At 40.2% G+C, this 16,709-nt stretch overlaps 1 protein-coding gene and 1 pseudogene across 2 annotated transcripts in view; one reads left to right on the top strand and one right to left on the bottom strand.

Annotated features, from left to right (window-relative positions):
* Positions 1-15,298, bottom strand: part of Zfp53 (zinc finger protein 53) — a 30,297-nt gene extending 14,999 nt beyond the window's left edge. Inside the window, exons 1-2 of one of the 2 annotated variants that reach the window (XM_087553722.1) lie at positions 15,058-15,298; positions 12,979-13,069 (exon numbers count right to left, since the gene is read on the bottom strand). Coding sequence is in view for 1 of the 2 variants with exons in the window: in NM_001107468.2 (NP_001100938.1) it covers positions 12,979-13,012 (34 nt within the window). In the remaining variant the exon portion in view is untranslated. 2 annotated transcript variants of the gene reach the window in all.
* Positions 9,806-10,697, top strand: Rnaseh2b-ps1 (ribonuclease H2, subunit B, pseudogene 1; annotated as a pseudogene).
* Positions 15,299-16,709: the final 1,411 nt, after the last annotated feature.

The raw sequence follows: 16,709 nt of genomic DNA, 5'->3' as shown, positions 1-16,709 counted from the left end.
CTGACTAGACAATCATCCATTTTATTTAGATTTTCCAATTTTGTGGAGTTCAGGCTTTTGAAGTAACGATTCTTTGAATTTCCCTAGTGTCTGTTGTTGTTTCCTTTTTCCCCTTTGATTTATTAATTGGGATACTGTCTCTCTGCCTTTTCCTTAGTTTGGTCAAGGGTTTGTCTATCTTGTTGATTGTGTCAAAGAACTAGCTCTTGCTTTCCTAGACTGTTTGTATTGATCTCTTTGTTTCTAGTTGATTGATATCAACCCTCAGTTTGATTACTCCCTGCTGTCTACTGCTCTTGGCTGTGTTAGCTTCTTTTTTTTTTTCCCTAGAGATTTCAGGTATACTGCTAAATTGTTAGTATGAGAACTCCACAATTTCTTTAGAAAGCACTTAGTAGTATGAACTTCCCTCCTATCTCTGCTTTTATTGTGTCCCATAAGTTAGGGTATATTTTCATTGAATTCTACATAGTATTTTATTTCTTTATTTCTTCTTTGACTCAGTGGTCATTGAGTAGAGTGTTGTTCAGTTTCTATGATTTTGTAGGCTTTTTGTTGTTTCTGTTGTTGTTGAAGTCCAGCTTTATTGCATGGTGATGATAGGCTATAAGAGTTATTTTAATTTTCTTGTATTGGTTGAGGCTTTCTTTGACACTGAGTATTTGATCAATTTTGGAGAATTCTGCATGAGGCATTGTGAAGAAGATAGCATATTTGGTGTTTCGGTGAAATATTTTGTAGATATCGCTTAAGTCCATTTGATTCTGTTAGTTTCATTATTTCTCTGTTTATTATCTGTCTCCAAGCATATTCAAACCATCACATTCCACTCCCTGGCCCCTATAGGCTTGTTCAAATGCATGAGTCTAGGGGGGCATACCTAGATCTTCTTCTGAGATTCATCCAATCACATAACTATAATCCCCAAAGCAAGATAGAAAAACATCTTGGCGGGGTTGGGGATTTAGCTCAGTGGTAGTGCGCTTGCCTAGCAAGCGCAAGGCCCTGGGTTTGATCCTCAGCTCCGGAAAAAAAAAAAAGAAAGAAAGAAAGAAAGAAAGAAAGAAAGAAAGAAAGAAAGAAAGAAAAAGAAAAACATCTTGGCAAACTCCAAACTCTGCATTTCCATGTCTGATGTCAAGGCACTCTTCAGTTCTCCAACTCCCTTTTTGTATTTGTTGATTGCAACAAACTTCTTTCTCCTGGGCTGGTTCCATCCTTAGCAGATAACCCAACACTCTGGCATCTCAAACATCTTGGCGTCTCTAAGGCAACTTCAACTTCACAGCTCCTTATTTCAATGTTTGGGATCTACACATGATCTTCTGGGCTTCTCCAAAGAGCTTGGGTCACATCTCCAACTCTGCCCTTTGTAGCACCCTAGACTCTGGTTGACACTACTCTAATGCTACTGCTGTTCCTGGTACAGTATCTCGAATACACTGGGGTCTTCCACTACAACTAGGCTTCACTAATAGCCTTTCCTAGGCTTTCTTCATGGTGGCAAGCTCAACTTCTTTGTATAACCCCTTCAGTCTGGGCTGTAAATTGCAACTGAGGCTACACCTTCACCAATGGCTTTCCTTGACCTCTCACTGTATGAAGCCTCAGCTGCTCTCCATGACCCCTTCATACCTCCAAAGCTAGTACCACTTTCGTGATTCTTACACAGTACCAAGTCCAGCTGCAGCACAAGATACGACCTTAGCTATCTCTGGAACACAGCTTCTTTGTGCTCTCAAAAAAACATTTTGCAGAGGATTTCACCTCAGTGAAGCTGATCTTCACTTCTTAATCACCATTAACTTCTTAACTCCAACTAACCAGCACCAATTGTCCCAAGAGTCCCTTCTACTCTTTTTTTTTTCCTTTTTCTTTTTTTCGAAGCTGGGAACCGAACCCAGGGCCTTGCACTTGCTAGGCAAGCGCTCTACCACTGAGCTAAATCCCCAATCCCGAGTCCCTTCTATTCTTAACTCTAAAGCCAGAGCTACATGGCCGAAGCTGCTGAGTTCTGCTTGCTCCGGCTGGAACATGGCCCACTTATTCTATTATCAACTTTCTGTTCTCCACCTCCCTCACTGCCTAAGATTAGCTGTCCTGAAACTTGCTCTGTAGGTTGACCTTAAACTCAGAGAACTGCATGGCTCTGTCCCCCAAGCCTGAATTTAAGCTTTTTTCTACTTGGAACTTGTTCTATACCAGGGTGGCCTCTAACTTGGGAATATGCTTCCCTTTGTGTTCATATATGCACCACCATGCTTGGACCTCAGTTTCTCATGGCCGTTGTTTCTAAGATCTGGATAAAAAGCCTGTGTCTTCCAATCTCAATAACTGGATCACAGCTCCGTTTCTAGATTGTATTCATTCCAGATTAAAAGTCTAAACTATTCCTTGTTCAACTGCAAACACAAACAATAAGCTTTTAGCTGGGTGGGATCATGCCCTGAGATTACCACTCCCTTCATCTCTTTATCTCCTTGAACATAGGATTCAGCTCCATTTCACTTGTTGGTGTCCCTTTATTACTTGAACCATATGCTGTGTATTTTTCCTTTCTTGCTCCTTTTCACTAAAACACTCTTCATAAGACTAAACTAGAGAACAAAGTCTCTGCTGGGCTCTTTGGAGACTTCTTTTATCAATGCAATGAATATAAGTCTTTTTACTTTAGCCTTAGGTAGACTCTTCAGACAAGGGCAAAAAACAACCATATTCTTCACCAAAATACCACAGAAGAGTCTGTAGGTTATATATTGAAATTCTTCTCCACTGAAACTTCTTGGACCAGGTCTGAACAGTTTAAATCACTCTCAGCAACAAAGTGTTCTATATTCCTACTAGGATAGTCCATTAAGCCTCACTTAAAGCATCCCACTGCTTTCCAAATCCAAAGTCCTAAAATCCACATTCCTCCAAATAAAAACATGGCCAGGCCTATCACAGCAATACCCCAGTTCCTGGTACCAACTTTTGTGTTGGTTAGGGTTTTACTGATGTGAAGAGAACCATTACCAAGGAAACTCTTATAAGGGCAACATTTAATCGGGACTGACTTACAGGTTCAGAGGTTCAGTCCATTATCATCAAGGAGGGACCATGGCAGCATCCATGCAAGCATGATGCAGGAGGAGCTGAGAGTTCTAAACCTTCATCTTTAGGCTGCTAGGAGAAGACTGGCTTCCAGGCAGCTAGTTCAAAGGTTTTAAAGCTGGTGCCCACAGTGACACACTTGCTCCAACAAGGCCGCACCCACACCAACAAGGCCATACGTCCTTGGGCCAACCATAGTCAAATGACCAGAGACTTGATGTACCATGGCCTGGTAATGGAGGGGGGGCCCTCCGGGGGGCCCTCCCCCTTATCAGAGGAGAAGAGGAGGGAAGCATGAGGAAGGAGTACCCCCTCTACCTGTACAAGGGGGTACTTAGAGGATGGGGCCTGATATTGGGGTTGTAAAGTAAATGAATTAATTACAAAAGAATGGGGACCCAAATCCCATGGTGAAGAGAGCAGACCACCCAGGAGTGCAGACATCCTGCGGCCACAGGACAGATGGGCAACCTCTGCACACTTCGGCCAACATTCCTGGTCCAAGGGGAAACTGCACAGTGCCTCTGCACAGAGGGATATAGGTACAGACAGCCGACTGTACCCGTGATTCAGGTCTGCGCCTAGGACCCAACTGATCCAGCCAAACAGCTCCCTGCACCAAAATCCCGTGGGGGAGAGACCTGGAACCTCAGAAGTGTGGATAATCCTGAGAATACCCTCTGCCCACAGTCCAGACCCAAGAGGGAATCGCATAGTGCCAACTGTGCCTGAGGGCTGCAAGGACCTACACAAGCAATCAGGGGAAGGACCCTTAGATTACTGCCTGAGCCTCGAGGTGGAAGACAGTCTCCAGGAGTTCCCCCACAGCAGAGCACCTGTTCTCAGGACAGGCTGAAAGAAAAGAGGAAAACAGTTCTACAGGAGTGCTGACACAGAGGCATACAGCAGGGTCCAGTACAGCTTCCCAGAAACAGCAAGACAAGGAAACATCAGAGACAACCCAATAACTAGAGGCAAGTGCAGGAACCTAATCAACAGAAACCAAAACTACTTGGCATCATCAGAGCCCTGTATTCCCACCAAAGAAAATACTGGATATCCAAACACACCAGAAAAGCAAGATCTAGATTTGAAATGAGATCACATTTTTTGATAATGATGGAGGACTTTAAGAAAGTCATAAAAAATTCCCTTAGAGAAATGAAGGAAAGCACAAATAAACAAGTAGAAGCCATTAGAGGAAACACAAAAATCTCTGAAAGAATTACAGGAAAACACAACCAAACAGGTGAAGGAATTGAAAGTTGAAATAGAAACAATAAAGAAAGCACAAAGGGAGATGACTCTGGATACAGAAAACCAAAGGAAGAGACAAAGAGCTGTAGACCCAAGCATGACCAACAGAATACAAGAGATAATAGAGAGAATCTCAGGGAAGAAAGATAACATAGAAAACATCAACACAACTGTCAAAGATAATGTAAAACGCAAAAAGCTCCTAGCCCAAAACATATAGGAAATCCAGGACACAATAAGAAGATCAAACGTAAGGATAATAGGTATAGAAGAAAGTGAAGAGTTCCAACTTAAGGGGCCAGTAAATATACTCAACAAAATTATAGAAGAAAACTTCCCTAGCCTAAAGAAAGAGATGCCCATAAACATACAAGAAGCCTACCCAGCTCCAAATATATTGGACCAGAAGAGAAATTCCCCCCATCACATAATAGTTAAAACACCAAATGCACAAAACAAAGAAAGAATATTAAAAGCAGTAAGGGAAAAAGGTAAAGTGACATTTAAAGGCAGACCTATAAGAATTATACTAGACTTCGCATCAGAGACTATGAAAGCCAGAAGATCCTAGACAGATGTCATACAGACCCTAAGAGAACACAAATGCCAGCCCAATTTACTGTATCCAGCAAAACTTTCAAATAACATTGATGGAGAAACAAAGATATTCCATGACAAAAACCAAATTTACGTAATATCTTTCTACAAATCCAGCCCTACAAAGGATAATAGATGGAAAACTCCAACACAAGGAGAGAAACTACACTGTACATAAAGCAAGAATATAATTTCCTTGCAATGAAACCAAAAGAGAGACAAACAAACATAATTTCACCTCTAACAATGAAAATAACATGAAGCTACAATCACTATTCCTAATATCTCTCAACATCAATGGAGTCAATTCCCCAATAAAAAGACATAGACTAACAGACTGGATACATAAAGAGGACCCAGCATTTTGCTGCATGCAGGAAACACACCTCTAAGACAAGGACAGACACTACCTCAGAGTAAATGGCTGGAAAACAATTTTCTGAGCAAATGGCCCGAAGAAACAAGCTGGAGTTGCCATTCTAATATCAAATAAAATTGACTTTCAGCCAAGAGTCATTTAAAAAGATAAGGAATGACACTTCATATTCATCAAAGGAAAAATCCACCAAGATGAACTCTCAATCCTAAATATCTATGCTCCAAATGCAAGGGCACCTACATTCATAAAAGAAACCTTACTATAGCGCAAAGCACACATTGAACCTCACACGATAATAGTAGGAGATTTCAACAGCCCACTCTCATCACTGGACAGATCATGGAAACAGAAATTAAAAAGAGACGTAGAGAAACTAACAGAAGTTATGAACCAATTGGATTTAACAGATATTTATAGAACACTCCATCCTAAAACAAAAGGATATACTGTCTTCTCAGCACCTCATGGAACCTTCTCCAAAACTGACTATATAATCAGTCACAAAACAGGCCTCAACAGATACAGAAAGATAGAAGTAATCCCATGCATCCTATCAGATCACTACGCACTAAGACTGGTCTTCAATAACAGCAATAATGACAGAAAGCCCACATAAACATGGAAGTTGAACAATTCTCTACTCAATGACAACTTGGTCAAGGAAGGAATAAGGAAAGAAATTTAAAACTTATTAGAATTTAATGAAAATGAAGATATAACATTTCCAAACTTTTGGGACACAATGTAAGTGGTACTAAGAGGAAAACTCATAATTCTGAGTGTCTGCAAAAAGAAACAGGAGAGAACATATGTCAGAAGCTTGACAGCACACCTTAAAGCTCTAGAACAAAGAAGAATAAATAAACCCAAGAGGAGTAGAAGGCAAGAAATAACCAAACTCAGAGCTGAAATCAACCAAGTAGAAACAAAAAGGACTATACAAAGAATCAACAAAAGGAGGAGCTGGTTCTTTAAGAAAATCAACAAGACAGATTAACCCTTAGCCAGACTAACTAGAGGTCACAGAGAATGTATCCAAATTAAGAAAATCAGAAATGAAAAGGGAAACATAACAACAGAATCTGAAGAAATTAAAAAATCATCAGATCCTACTACAGAAGCCTATATTCAACAAAACTTGAAAATCTGGAGGAAATGGACAATTTCCTAGACAGATACCACAACCCCATAACTCCTAAAGAAATAGAAGCAGTCATTAAAGGTCTCCCAACCAAAAAAGAGCCCAGGTCCAGATGGGTTCAGTACAGAATTCTATCAGACCTTCATAGAAGACCTCATACCAATACTGTCCAAACTATTCCACAAAATTGAAACAGATGGAGCACTACCGAATTCCTTCTATGAAGCCACAATTACTCTTATACTGAAACCACATGAAGACCCAACAAAGAAAGAAAACCTCAGACCAATTTCCCTTATGAATATTGACACAAAAATACTCAATAAAATTCTTGCAAACTGAATCCAAGAACATATCAAAACGATCATCCATCATGATCAAGTAGGCTTCATCCCAGGGATGCAGGGATGGTTTAATATATGAAAATCCACCAATGTAATCCACTATATAAACAAACTCCAAGATAAGAAACACATGGGCATTTCATTAGATGCTGAGAAAGCATTTGACAAAATTCAACACCCCTTCATGATAAAAGTCCTGGAAAGAATAGGAATTCAAGGCCCATACCTAAACATAGTAAAAGCCATATACAGCAAACTATTAGCTAATATTAAACTAAATGGAGAGAAACTTGAAGCAATCCCACTAAAATCAGGGACTAGACAAGGTTCCCCACTCTCTCCCTACTTATTCAATATAGTTCTCGAAGTCCTAGCCAGAACAATCAGACAACAAAAGGAGATCAAAGGGATACAGATTGGAAAGGAAGAAGTCAAAATATCACTAATCACGAAATGATTGTATACTTACGTGATCCCAAAAGTTCCACCAGAGAACTACTAAACCTGATAAATGCCTTCAGCAAAGTGGCTGGATATAAAATTAGCTCAAATAAATCAGTAGCCTTCCTCTACACAAAAAGAGAAACAAGCAGAGAAAGAAATTAAGGAAACGACACCCTTCATAATAGTCCCAAATAACATAAAATATCTTGGTGTGACTTTAACCAAGCAAGAGAAAGATCTGTATGACAAGAACTTCAAATCTCTGAAGAAAGAAATTGAAGAAGATCTCAGAAGACGGAAAGATCGTCCATGCTCATGGATTGGCAGGATTAATATAGTAAAGATGGCCATTTTGCCAAAAGCGATCTACAGATTCAATGCAATCCCCATCAAAATTCCTACTCAATTCTTTATAGAGATAGAAAGAGCAATTTGCAAATTCATTTGGAATAGCAAAAAGCCCATGATAGCGAAAACTATACTCAACAGTAAAGGAATCACTATCTCTGACTTCAAGCAGTATTACAGAGCAATAGTGATAAAAACTGCATGGTATTGTTATAGAGACAGGCAGGTAGATCAGTGGAACAGAATTGAAGACACAGAAATGAACCCACACACCTATAGCTACTTGATCTTTGACAAAGGAGCTAAAACCATCCAATGGAAGAAAGATGGCATTTTCAACAAATGGTGCTGGTTCAATGGGAGGTCAGCATGTAGAAGAATGCAAATCAATCCATTCTTATCACCCTGTACAAAGCTTAAGTCCAAGTGGATCAAGGACCTCCACATCAAACCAGATACACTCAAACTAATAGAAGAAAAAGTGGGGAAATATCTCGAACACATGGGCACTGGGGAAAATTTCCTGAACAAAACACCAATGGCTTATGCTCTAAGATCAACAATCGACAAATGGGACCTCATAAAACTGCAAAGCTTTTGTAAGGCAAAGACACTGTCATTAGGACAAAATGGCAACTAACAGATTGGGAAAAGATCTTTACCAATCCTACATCTGATAGAGGGCTAATATCTAAAATATATGAAGAACTCAAGAAGTTAGACTCCAGAGAGCCAAATCACCCTATTAAAGTGGGGTACAGAGCTAAACAAAACATTATCAGCTGAGGATTATCAAATGGCCAAAAAGCACCTAAAGAAATGTTCAACATCCTTAGTCATCAGGGAAATGCAAGTCAAAACAACCCTGAGATTCCACCTCACAACAGTCAGAATGGCAAAGATAAAAAACTCAGGTGACAGCAGATGCTGGCGAGAATGTGGAGAAAGAGGAACACTTCTCCATTGTTGGAGGGATTGCAAACTGGTACAACCATACTGGAAATCAGTCTGGACGTTCCTCAGAAAATTCGACATTATACTACCTGAAGAACCAGCTATACCTCTCTTGGACATATACCCAAAAGATGCTCCAACATACAACAAAGACACGTGCTCCACTATGTTCATAGCAGCCTTATTTATAATAGCCAGAAGCTGGAAGGAACCCAGATGCCCTTCCACAGAGGAATGGATTCAAAAAATGTGGTACATCTACACAACGGAGTACTAGTCAGCTATCAAAAACAATGACTTCATGAAATTCATAGGCAAATAGAATGAACTAGAAAAATATCATCCTGAGTGAGGTAACTCAATCACAGGAAAACACACTTGGTATGCACTCATTGATAAGTAGATGTTAGCCAAAAAGCTAAAATTACCCAAGATGCAATCTACACAGACCACAGGAAGCACAAGAAGGATGACCAAAATGCAGATGCTCCCACTCCTTCTTAAAAGGGGAAAAACTATTCATAGGAGGGGATATGGAAGCAAAGTTTAGAGCAGCAACTCAAGGAATGGCCATTCAGAGCCTGACACACTTGTGGCCCATATATATACAGCCACCAAAACTAGATAAGATTGATGAAGCTAAAAAATGCATGCAAAAAGGGACTGGATATAGATCTCTCCTGAGAGATACATCCAGAGTATGTCCAATATAGAGGTCAATGCTAGCAGCAAACCAGTGAACTGAGAATAAGACCCCCTTGAGGGGGAATTAGAGGAAGTATTGAAAGAGTTGAAGGGGGGTTGGGGATTTAGCTCAGTGGTAGGGCGCTTGCCTTGTAAGTGCAAGGCCCTGGGTTCGGTCCTCAGCTCGGAAAAAAAGAAAAAAAAAGTTGAAGGAGCTTGCAACCCCATAAAAACAACAATGCTAACCAACCAGAGTTTCCAGGGACTAAACCACTACCGAAAGACTATACATGGATTGACCCAGGGCTCCAACTGCATATGTAGCAGAGAATAGCCTTGTTGGGCCACCAGTGGAAGACAAAGTCCTTGGTCTTGCCAAGGTTGGACCCCCAGTGCAGGGGAATATGGGGGAGGGCAATAAGGGGGATGTATAGGGGGACTACCCATATGGGGGAGGGGCAGGTGAGGGAATGTGGGCTTATGGACAGGAAACCGGGAAGGGGAATAACCTTTGAAATGTAAATAAAGAAATATATGATAAAAAAAATTAAGACTTCCGGCGGCGTGCGACATGGCCGGAGGCTGGGACCACGGGGACTTGGCTGCTAGGCAGCTAGTGTTCCTACTTCCAGAATATTTAAAAGATGCCTTGAAGAAGTTGAAGAGCGGCCTCCTGTTTGTAAAGCTGGTCAACCCGCACTCAGCAGAAGGAGCCCCTTACTTAATTGATGCGTGTCTACAGAAGCTTGGTTTATAAATCAATCAGTTCAATCTGGGGGCCTTCTCTACTTTGCCACACCCATGGACCCTTTATTTCTGCTCCTTCACTATCACATAAAGGCTGGCAAAGAGGGGGAAGTATCAGCCCTTGGATCAGGTTGTAGTGGATGACATGTTTCCAGATTGCACCTTGCTGCTGAGATTTCCTGAACTTGAGAAGTCACTTCGGCATGTGACAGAGGAAAAAGAAGTGAACAGCAAGAAGTACTATATATACAGCACGGAGAAGACACTGAAGTGGATGGAGAAGAAGGTCAACCAAACCGTGGCAGCACTGAAAGCCAATAATGTCAATGTTGGAGCCCGAATACAGTCTTCTGCATATTTATCTGGTGTTCAGGTTTCCAGGGACAAAGAAGACTATGTTAGATATGCCTACGGTCTGATCTCTGATTACATCCCTAAAGAATTAAGTGACGATTTATCCAAGTTCTTGAAGCTTCCAGAACCTCCAGCCTCCCTGCAATACCCCCCCACAAAGACTAAAGTTATCAGATGAGCCTGTAGAAGCAGAAGAAGATTACACTAAGTTTAACACTAAGGACTTGAAGAACGGCAAGAAAAATAGCAAAATGACTGCAGCTCAGAAGGCTTTGGCTAAAGTTGACAAGAGCAGAATGAAAAGTATTGATACTTTTTTTGGTGCAAAAAATTAAAAAAAACTGGAAAGATTTGAAACATTGAAAATAAAATCCAGGGGTTGGGGATTTAGCTCAGTGGTAGAGCGCTTGCCTAGGAAGCACAAGGCCCTGGGTTCGGTCCCCAGCTCCGAAAAAAAGAACCCCCCAAGAAAAAAAAAGAAAAGAAAAGAAAATCCAGTGAAACAGAAAAAAAAATTTAAAAAATAATAAAAAATGTAAAAACAAAAAAGAAAAAAAAGAATGGGGTATACTATTGTGAAATTTGCTATATATGTGAAAGTGATTTATATCTTCAGTTCTACTAGCATTACAATTAAACTTCCCACAATAATCTTCAGAGAATTAGGAAAGAAAAACCCAAAATTTATATTGACCCAGAAATTTCCTGGGTACAGAACAACCTCAGGAAAAGGTTGCAATGTTTTAGCTATCCTAGTGTGATTCTAGATCAGCCCAATGTAGTGGAGCAGCAGACCTTGTACCTGCCCAATAGCAATGACCACATGACTACAATCATGTTTACCTCAAGCATGGGTTGCAGCTAGACAGCCTCCTCAAATAGTGGCACTGGGAAAATTATCCATCCTTACATAAAAACATACATAAAAACCTAAGTCTAAGTCTCTCCTAGAATCACAGACCTTCATGTATGATTGAAACTGTAAACTCCAAAATAATAAGAAGGAGGAAACACTTGGTAGAAGAGGAGCAACTGACAAATAGTATTGTGTAAAATGAAAAACATCCAGGAAAATACCAATAACTGAAAGTATAAAGAGACACAATGCACGGTAGATACACTCATTAGCAATCTATTTACAGAATAATGGATAAGAATCCAGAATCGATCAAAACACTAGAAAGGAAACAAATGATAATATAATCAATAAATAAGCAAACAAATGCTCAATAGCACTTGCGATGGCCAATATGTACATATTAAAAAAGCTCTACATTATAGGCCATAAGATACTGTAAATTCAATATACAGAGATTCCAATCTCTAGTCACTATCCACACTCGTGTTACTAAATAGTAGCAAATGTATCTTTTCAGCATTTTCCTGAAATGTAAGTGGGTAATATTCCCTAAACCAAAGATGTAAAGGGAGCACAGTATCCAAAAAAATTGACAGCTTAAATTAAAATACATATTTTCTATCAAAAAATCTATTTCATATCTAAAGATACAAGATATTGAACAGTAATATATATTTTTTCAAGACAAGGTTTCTCTATGTAGCTGTGGCTGTCCTGGAACTTACTCGACAGATGACGCTGGCCTAGAACTCATAGAGATCTGCCTGCCTCTTCCTCAAAAGTGCTAGGATTAAAGACTTGCACTACCACACCCTGGCCTAAAAAAATGTTTTAAAGGCTATGACTATAGGGAGCAGTAAAGACAACTGATGATCATAATTATAATAGTGACAAAAAAGACAAAAGTATTAAAATACAAAATAAAGAGTATTAGCAAATGATAAAATGGTCCACTAGATAGTCCTTGATCAACACAGGTACATGTCACAAAACCCAGAATGCAGACATCCCCAGCAGACACAAACAGAAGACTACATTAAACATGTGAAAATGACCATGTTCTTTTCAACCTGAGGAGACAACCTAGAAGGAAGGCCATTTGCTTTCAGATGCCAACTGATTCCTGTTAAACTAATTCATATAATCCTATTTGCATATTTTACTGAAAATAATCCTATAGTACCAAGGAACAGTAAAGAGACAGAAAAAATATCTCACGTAAAGGTGATCTCAAAGTATATTAACAAATACAGCAATGGAAACCACTTAGAATTGTCAGGACAACAGACAATAGATGTCCATGGGAAGACAGAATAGACAGAATTTAATAGTCTGCAAATAATTTCTTGATTCTTATCAAAACTCAGTTGGTATTATTTTCAGAATGAAGAAAATGTAGAGAATGTGCTAGAATGTGCTCAAAATTTCTTAAAGCACATAAACCTAGAGGTATTAATTTTCATCATTCTATAATATATTGAAATCACTGAGATGAAAACCATTTAATATTGGTATGTAGACCTGATCAGTGATGTGCATGGAATAAGGACGGCATCATTCTATGCACAGTCAAATAAATTTTTATTTCCCTTCGAGTATCAATTCTTCTGTAGAAAGTCTTCTCACTTCTAAAATAGGATAATCCTGAGGAGATTTTTTTCAGAGGAAGTCTCCAGAATTATTGCTAGTGAAACAGAATGTGACAAAACTGATTTCATGTCCCACTTCCACAGTCACTTGAACCCCTTGCCATTCCCTCAACAATCCTCCAAGATACCTGGATCCTTAGCTACTGTCTCTTCCCTCTCCATCGTCCAGGTCTCTTTGTTCTGTACCACAGGAGAGCAGGTCTAGGTGGTCAGTGAGCCCTGCACATGAGAAAGAGATTCTTCAGAAAGTACCTGAATTCAGAAAGTAGTATTACATACTACTGTGCCCAGTAAGTTAAGAGAAACAAAATTTAGGATTCTACAGTCATGTATGTAGTGTTGGAATACTGAAAATATTTTAAAAGTATTTTCAGTTTCCATAACTTGAACCTCACTTCCAATCACAATTCAGTTTAATCTCAGGGGCAGAAATGGAACTGAATGATGGGGATGTGAATAGTATATACTAGTGAGGTTATAAATTTATTCTGGACTAAAACTGATGAAGCCTTATACTCCCCAAAAGGAACACACTAAAGGAGAAAACATTTCCTGAAATCTGTTTTTGTTCCTCTGAGGATTTGGCCTTACTCAGTGGAATGCAAGACATAGTCACACAAATCTCACATACTTGCAGTCTAATTTGCCAAGAACCCAAGAAAAAGCAAGGGAGAAAGCAAGCAAATTATTCTCACCCACAGAAATCAGACTCATCTAATTCTGCAACATGCAGTCTCTGTACAGAGACCTCTGAGCAGGCACAAGGCATTGCCCCTCCTCCTGGCAGAAGTCCACGGCCACCACTGATTGTCAACAGACCACAGAATTAAAGATAACAGTTTGAACATTCCTGCTGGTGCACAACTTTAATGTGATCACTGAGGAGATAAAGATGGGTGGAAATCTGTGAATTCCAGTCCAGCCTGGTCTACACGGTAACTTCTACATAACAGTTTGGTCATGTATCCAGGGACAGAATGCTTTTCTTGAACTATTAAGAAAAGAGGATTGCAGATAGTTTTCTGATGTAGATGAGTTATAATTATTCACAAGACTATTTCTAATATTATCCTATACTACAATTAATGCCTTTTAATTTTGTTTCATTCTCCCTCTCTTTCTTTCTTTTCCTGCAAAACAGGGTTTCTCTGTGTAGCCCTGGCTGTCCTTAAACTCACTCTGTAGACCAGGCTGGCAAAGAACTCCAAGATCTACCTGCCTCTGCCTCTGAAGTGCTCGGATTAAAGGTGTGTGCCTCCACTAAACGCTGGTTTATAATGCCCTGGCTAACTGTGAAAATCCCGTGACCTGATTCCTTCAAATGCATACTGTGGTTTTCCAGGCTCGATTTGCACAATTAAGTATTCAAAACAAGAAGACACATTTTTTTTTCTTTTTCTTGTCTCACCTGCCTTCCTTCCTTCCTTTTTTCCCTTCTTTCCTCCCTCCTAAACTTCTTTCTTCCTTCCCCTTGTTTTCCTTATTGTTGTATTTATATTTAAGTTTTTGGAGACAGGGTCTCACAACGTAGCTGTGGTAGTCCTGAAACTCACTGTGTAGACCTGGTTGGCCTACAACTAACTCACTGAGATCCACCTGCCTTTGTCTCCGGAGTGCTGAGATAAGAGATGAGTGTCGCCAAGCCTGGCAGCACAGTGCTTTTCACAGTGCTGTATTTACATCACTGAGTGCATACACAATTTTAGATGGACAGTTAATGGTGGATAAAACGTTGACTTTTAAAAGTTAATGTTTACATCCATACCTGTGGAACTCACAATAAATTGTACTCTCAATTAAATTTGCAGGTGTTCCTTTAATGACTAATACCTAAAAACTCTAGGGGAATCCAAGTCCCTAGGTCCATATGCCACTCTCTTGAACAGGGAAGTGGTAGAATACGGAACTTAGCATAGATGATCACAAATTTCAAGAGCTTTGGCCTTTCCACCATAGCAAATAGAACAGCGTTTGCAAATATCAACAGACAAATTTATATGTTCTACTAGATAATTCTTAGGAGAATATCTGGAGGCTAGACGGTCAATTAAAAATCGCATTATCCAGTTAATATTATTGAAAATTTATCGAAGAGGGTAAGACATCCACAGCACAATTTTGAGAGCTGTATTCCTTATGAGTAGTGTAGACTCTGATCATACTCTGCTCCGCTCCCGCCCGTTCTCCAGCCCCGCAGTTACTCTGACCTGGGGGTTCCAGGGCCGCTGGGCTGGGGTTCCTGTCGCTGAGTTGCTGATTCTCCCAGGATACCCCTCCTGGTACCAGTGACTTAGGGGAGTTCACGGGTCCCGCGAGACACGGGCCCTGTGCTCTCCGCACGGTGCAGGCCCTAGGTCGGAAAATGACACTTCTGGCTCTGACTCTATAGTCTCAATTTCTTAAGCTCACACACTTTGCATCCCAGCACCGTGCTCGTCACTCTTCTACACCCGCCCACTCCACACCCTTCCTTTACACCTATCCAATGTGTAGCATCCTCCCATCCTCTGTTTCCGGGTGAGTGGCCCCGCCCCACGGGAATCGGTCCCTCCCACTCGGTCTAAGGCTTCCTTCCTCGCAGCTCCAGAAGTCAGGCTGACCTGCACTCCCTAAGCACAGTCTCCCCACATGTTTGATGCCAGCTAGACCAGAACTGGAGCTGACAGATCGCAGCACCCCTGTATTTGACCCCCATAATGAGTTCTGAACTCATTATGTAAAGTAGGCAGCCTAACACATTGGACTAACAGCCTCTGGACTGTATAATGTATACCGAAGAGCAACAGGGCTCAATTCAGATGCCAGAGCGCCATCTATTAAAACACAAACGCGAGAAGACAAAACCATATTTTGATTTGGGGAGAGACCTTTCAGGAATGTGGAACATAGTCTCTGTCTCAAAATAAAGAAAACTCCTACCTAAAGAACAGCTTTCACTGTATCAGTAACACGTTGCAAACTCCAAAGGTGGAAGCCACTGAAAAGTCATACCCACTTGTGGTGTCTATGATCCACATCAATGGTCTCAGTTACTTTTGCAGAATTTTAGTTTAGTATAAACTGAGGTATTTTCTAAGAGTGAAACTTCATTAAAAGCTTTCTCAAGTTTCTTAACTTTATGTTTTTATTACTTACACTGTTGTGATTTTTAAGCAGACCTCTGGGGAGTTAACATTTTCTTACACTATAATTGCATGGATAGTCAGAAAAACAGGGTGACAGTATTCTAGGAAGCTGAAACAAATAATTGAGAAAACAGTAATCAGCTTTAGGATGCAGCTCAGTAATTGATTATATTCAGGGTATATGTTTCTATTTTAAATATTTTATCTCAGAAATTGATGAAGAAGAGTTTAACGCAACTCAGATTCACAATACTTGTGTACTAGTGACCCAGGCTTTGTAGTAGTAAAGGCTCTGATGAGGGAGGGGGGTATGGGATGTGGAACAGTCAGAGGGTGGACCAGGAGGGGGATAAACTCTGAAGTCTAAAAATTTTTAAATAAAATTAGAAAATTAAAGGCCCTGTTTAAAGCATCAAAGTCTTTTTTTCTTTCTAACACACACACACACACACACACACACACAGAGAGAGAGAGAGAGTGAGAGAGAGAGAGAGAGAGAGAGAGAACTACTAGATTCTTCCAAAGTGACTGATGTAAAGCAAATATTCTGCCAGATGTCAGAGGTTTTAGACGATTTGGGGCAGATCTGCAATGGGAAGCTATTGCTATTTCTTTCCTTCACTGTCTGAGCCTCACACACTGTTGTGTTTCTTCACTTTCCTTATACAGTTATTCAAGTCAACTCTCTACAGTGACTCCTGATATCATTTATGAGAAGGGTATCTGTCAAGGGG

Source organism: Rattus norvegicus, chromosome 1 (genome assembly GCF_021556685.1).
Source record: "Rattus norvegicus strain SHRSP/BbbUtx chromosome 1, alternate assembly SHRSP_T2T, whole genome shotgun sequence".
Classification (NCBI taxonomy): Eukaryota; Metazoa; Chordata; class Mammalia; order Rodentia; family Muridae; genus Rattus; species Rattus norvegicus.
Note: the sequence above shows the minus strand (reverse complement) of the source record. Positions and strands in the feature narration are given on the sequence as shown.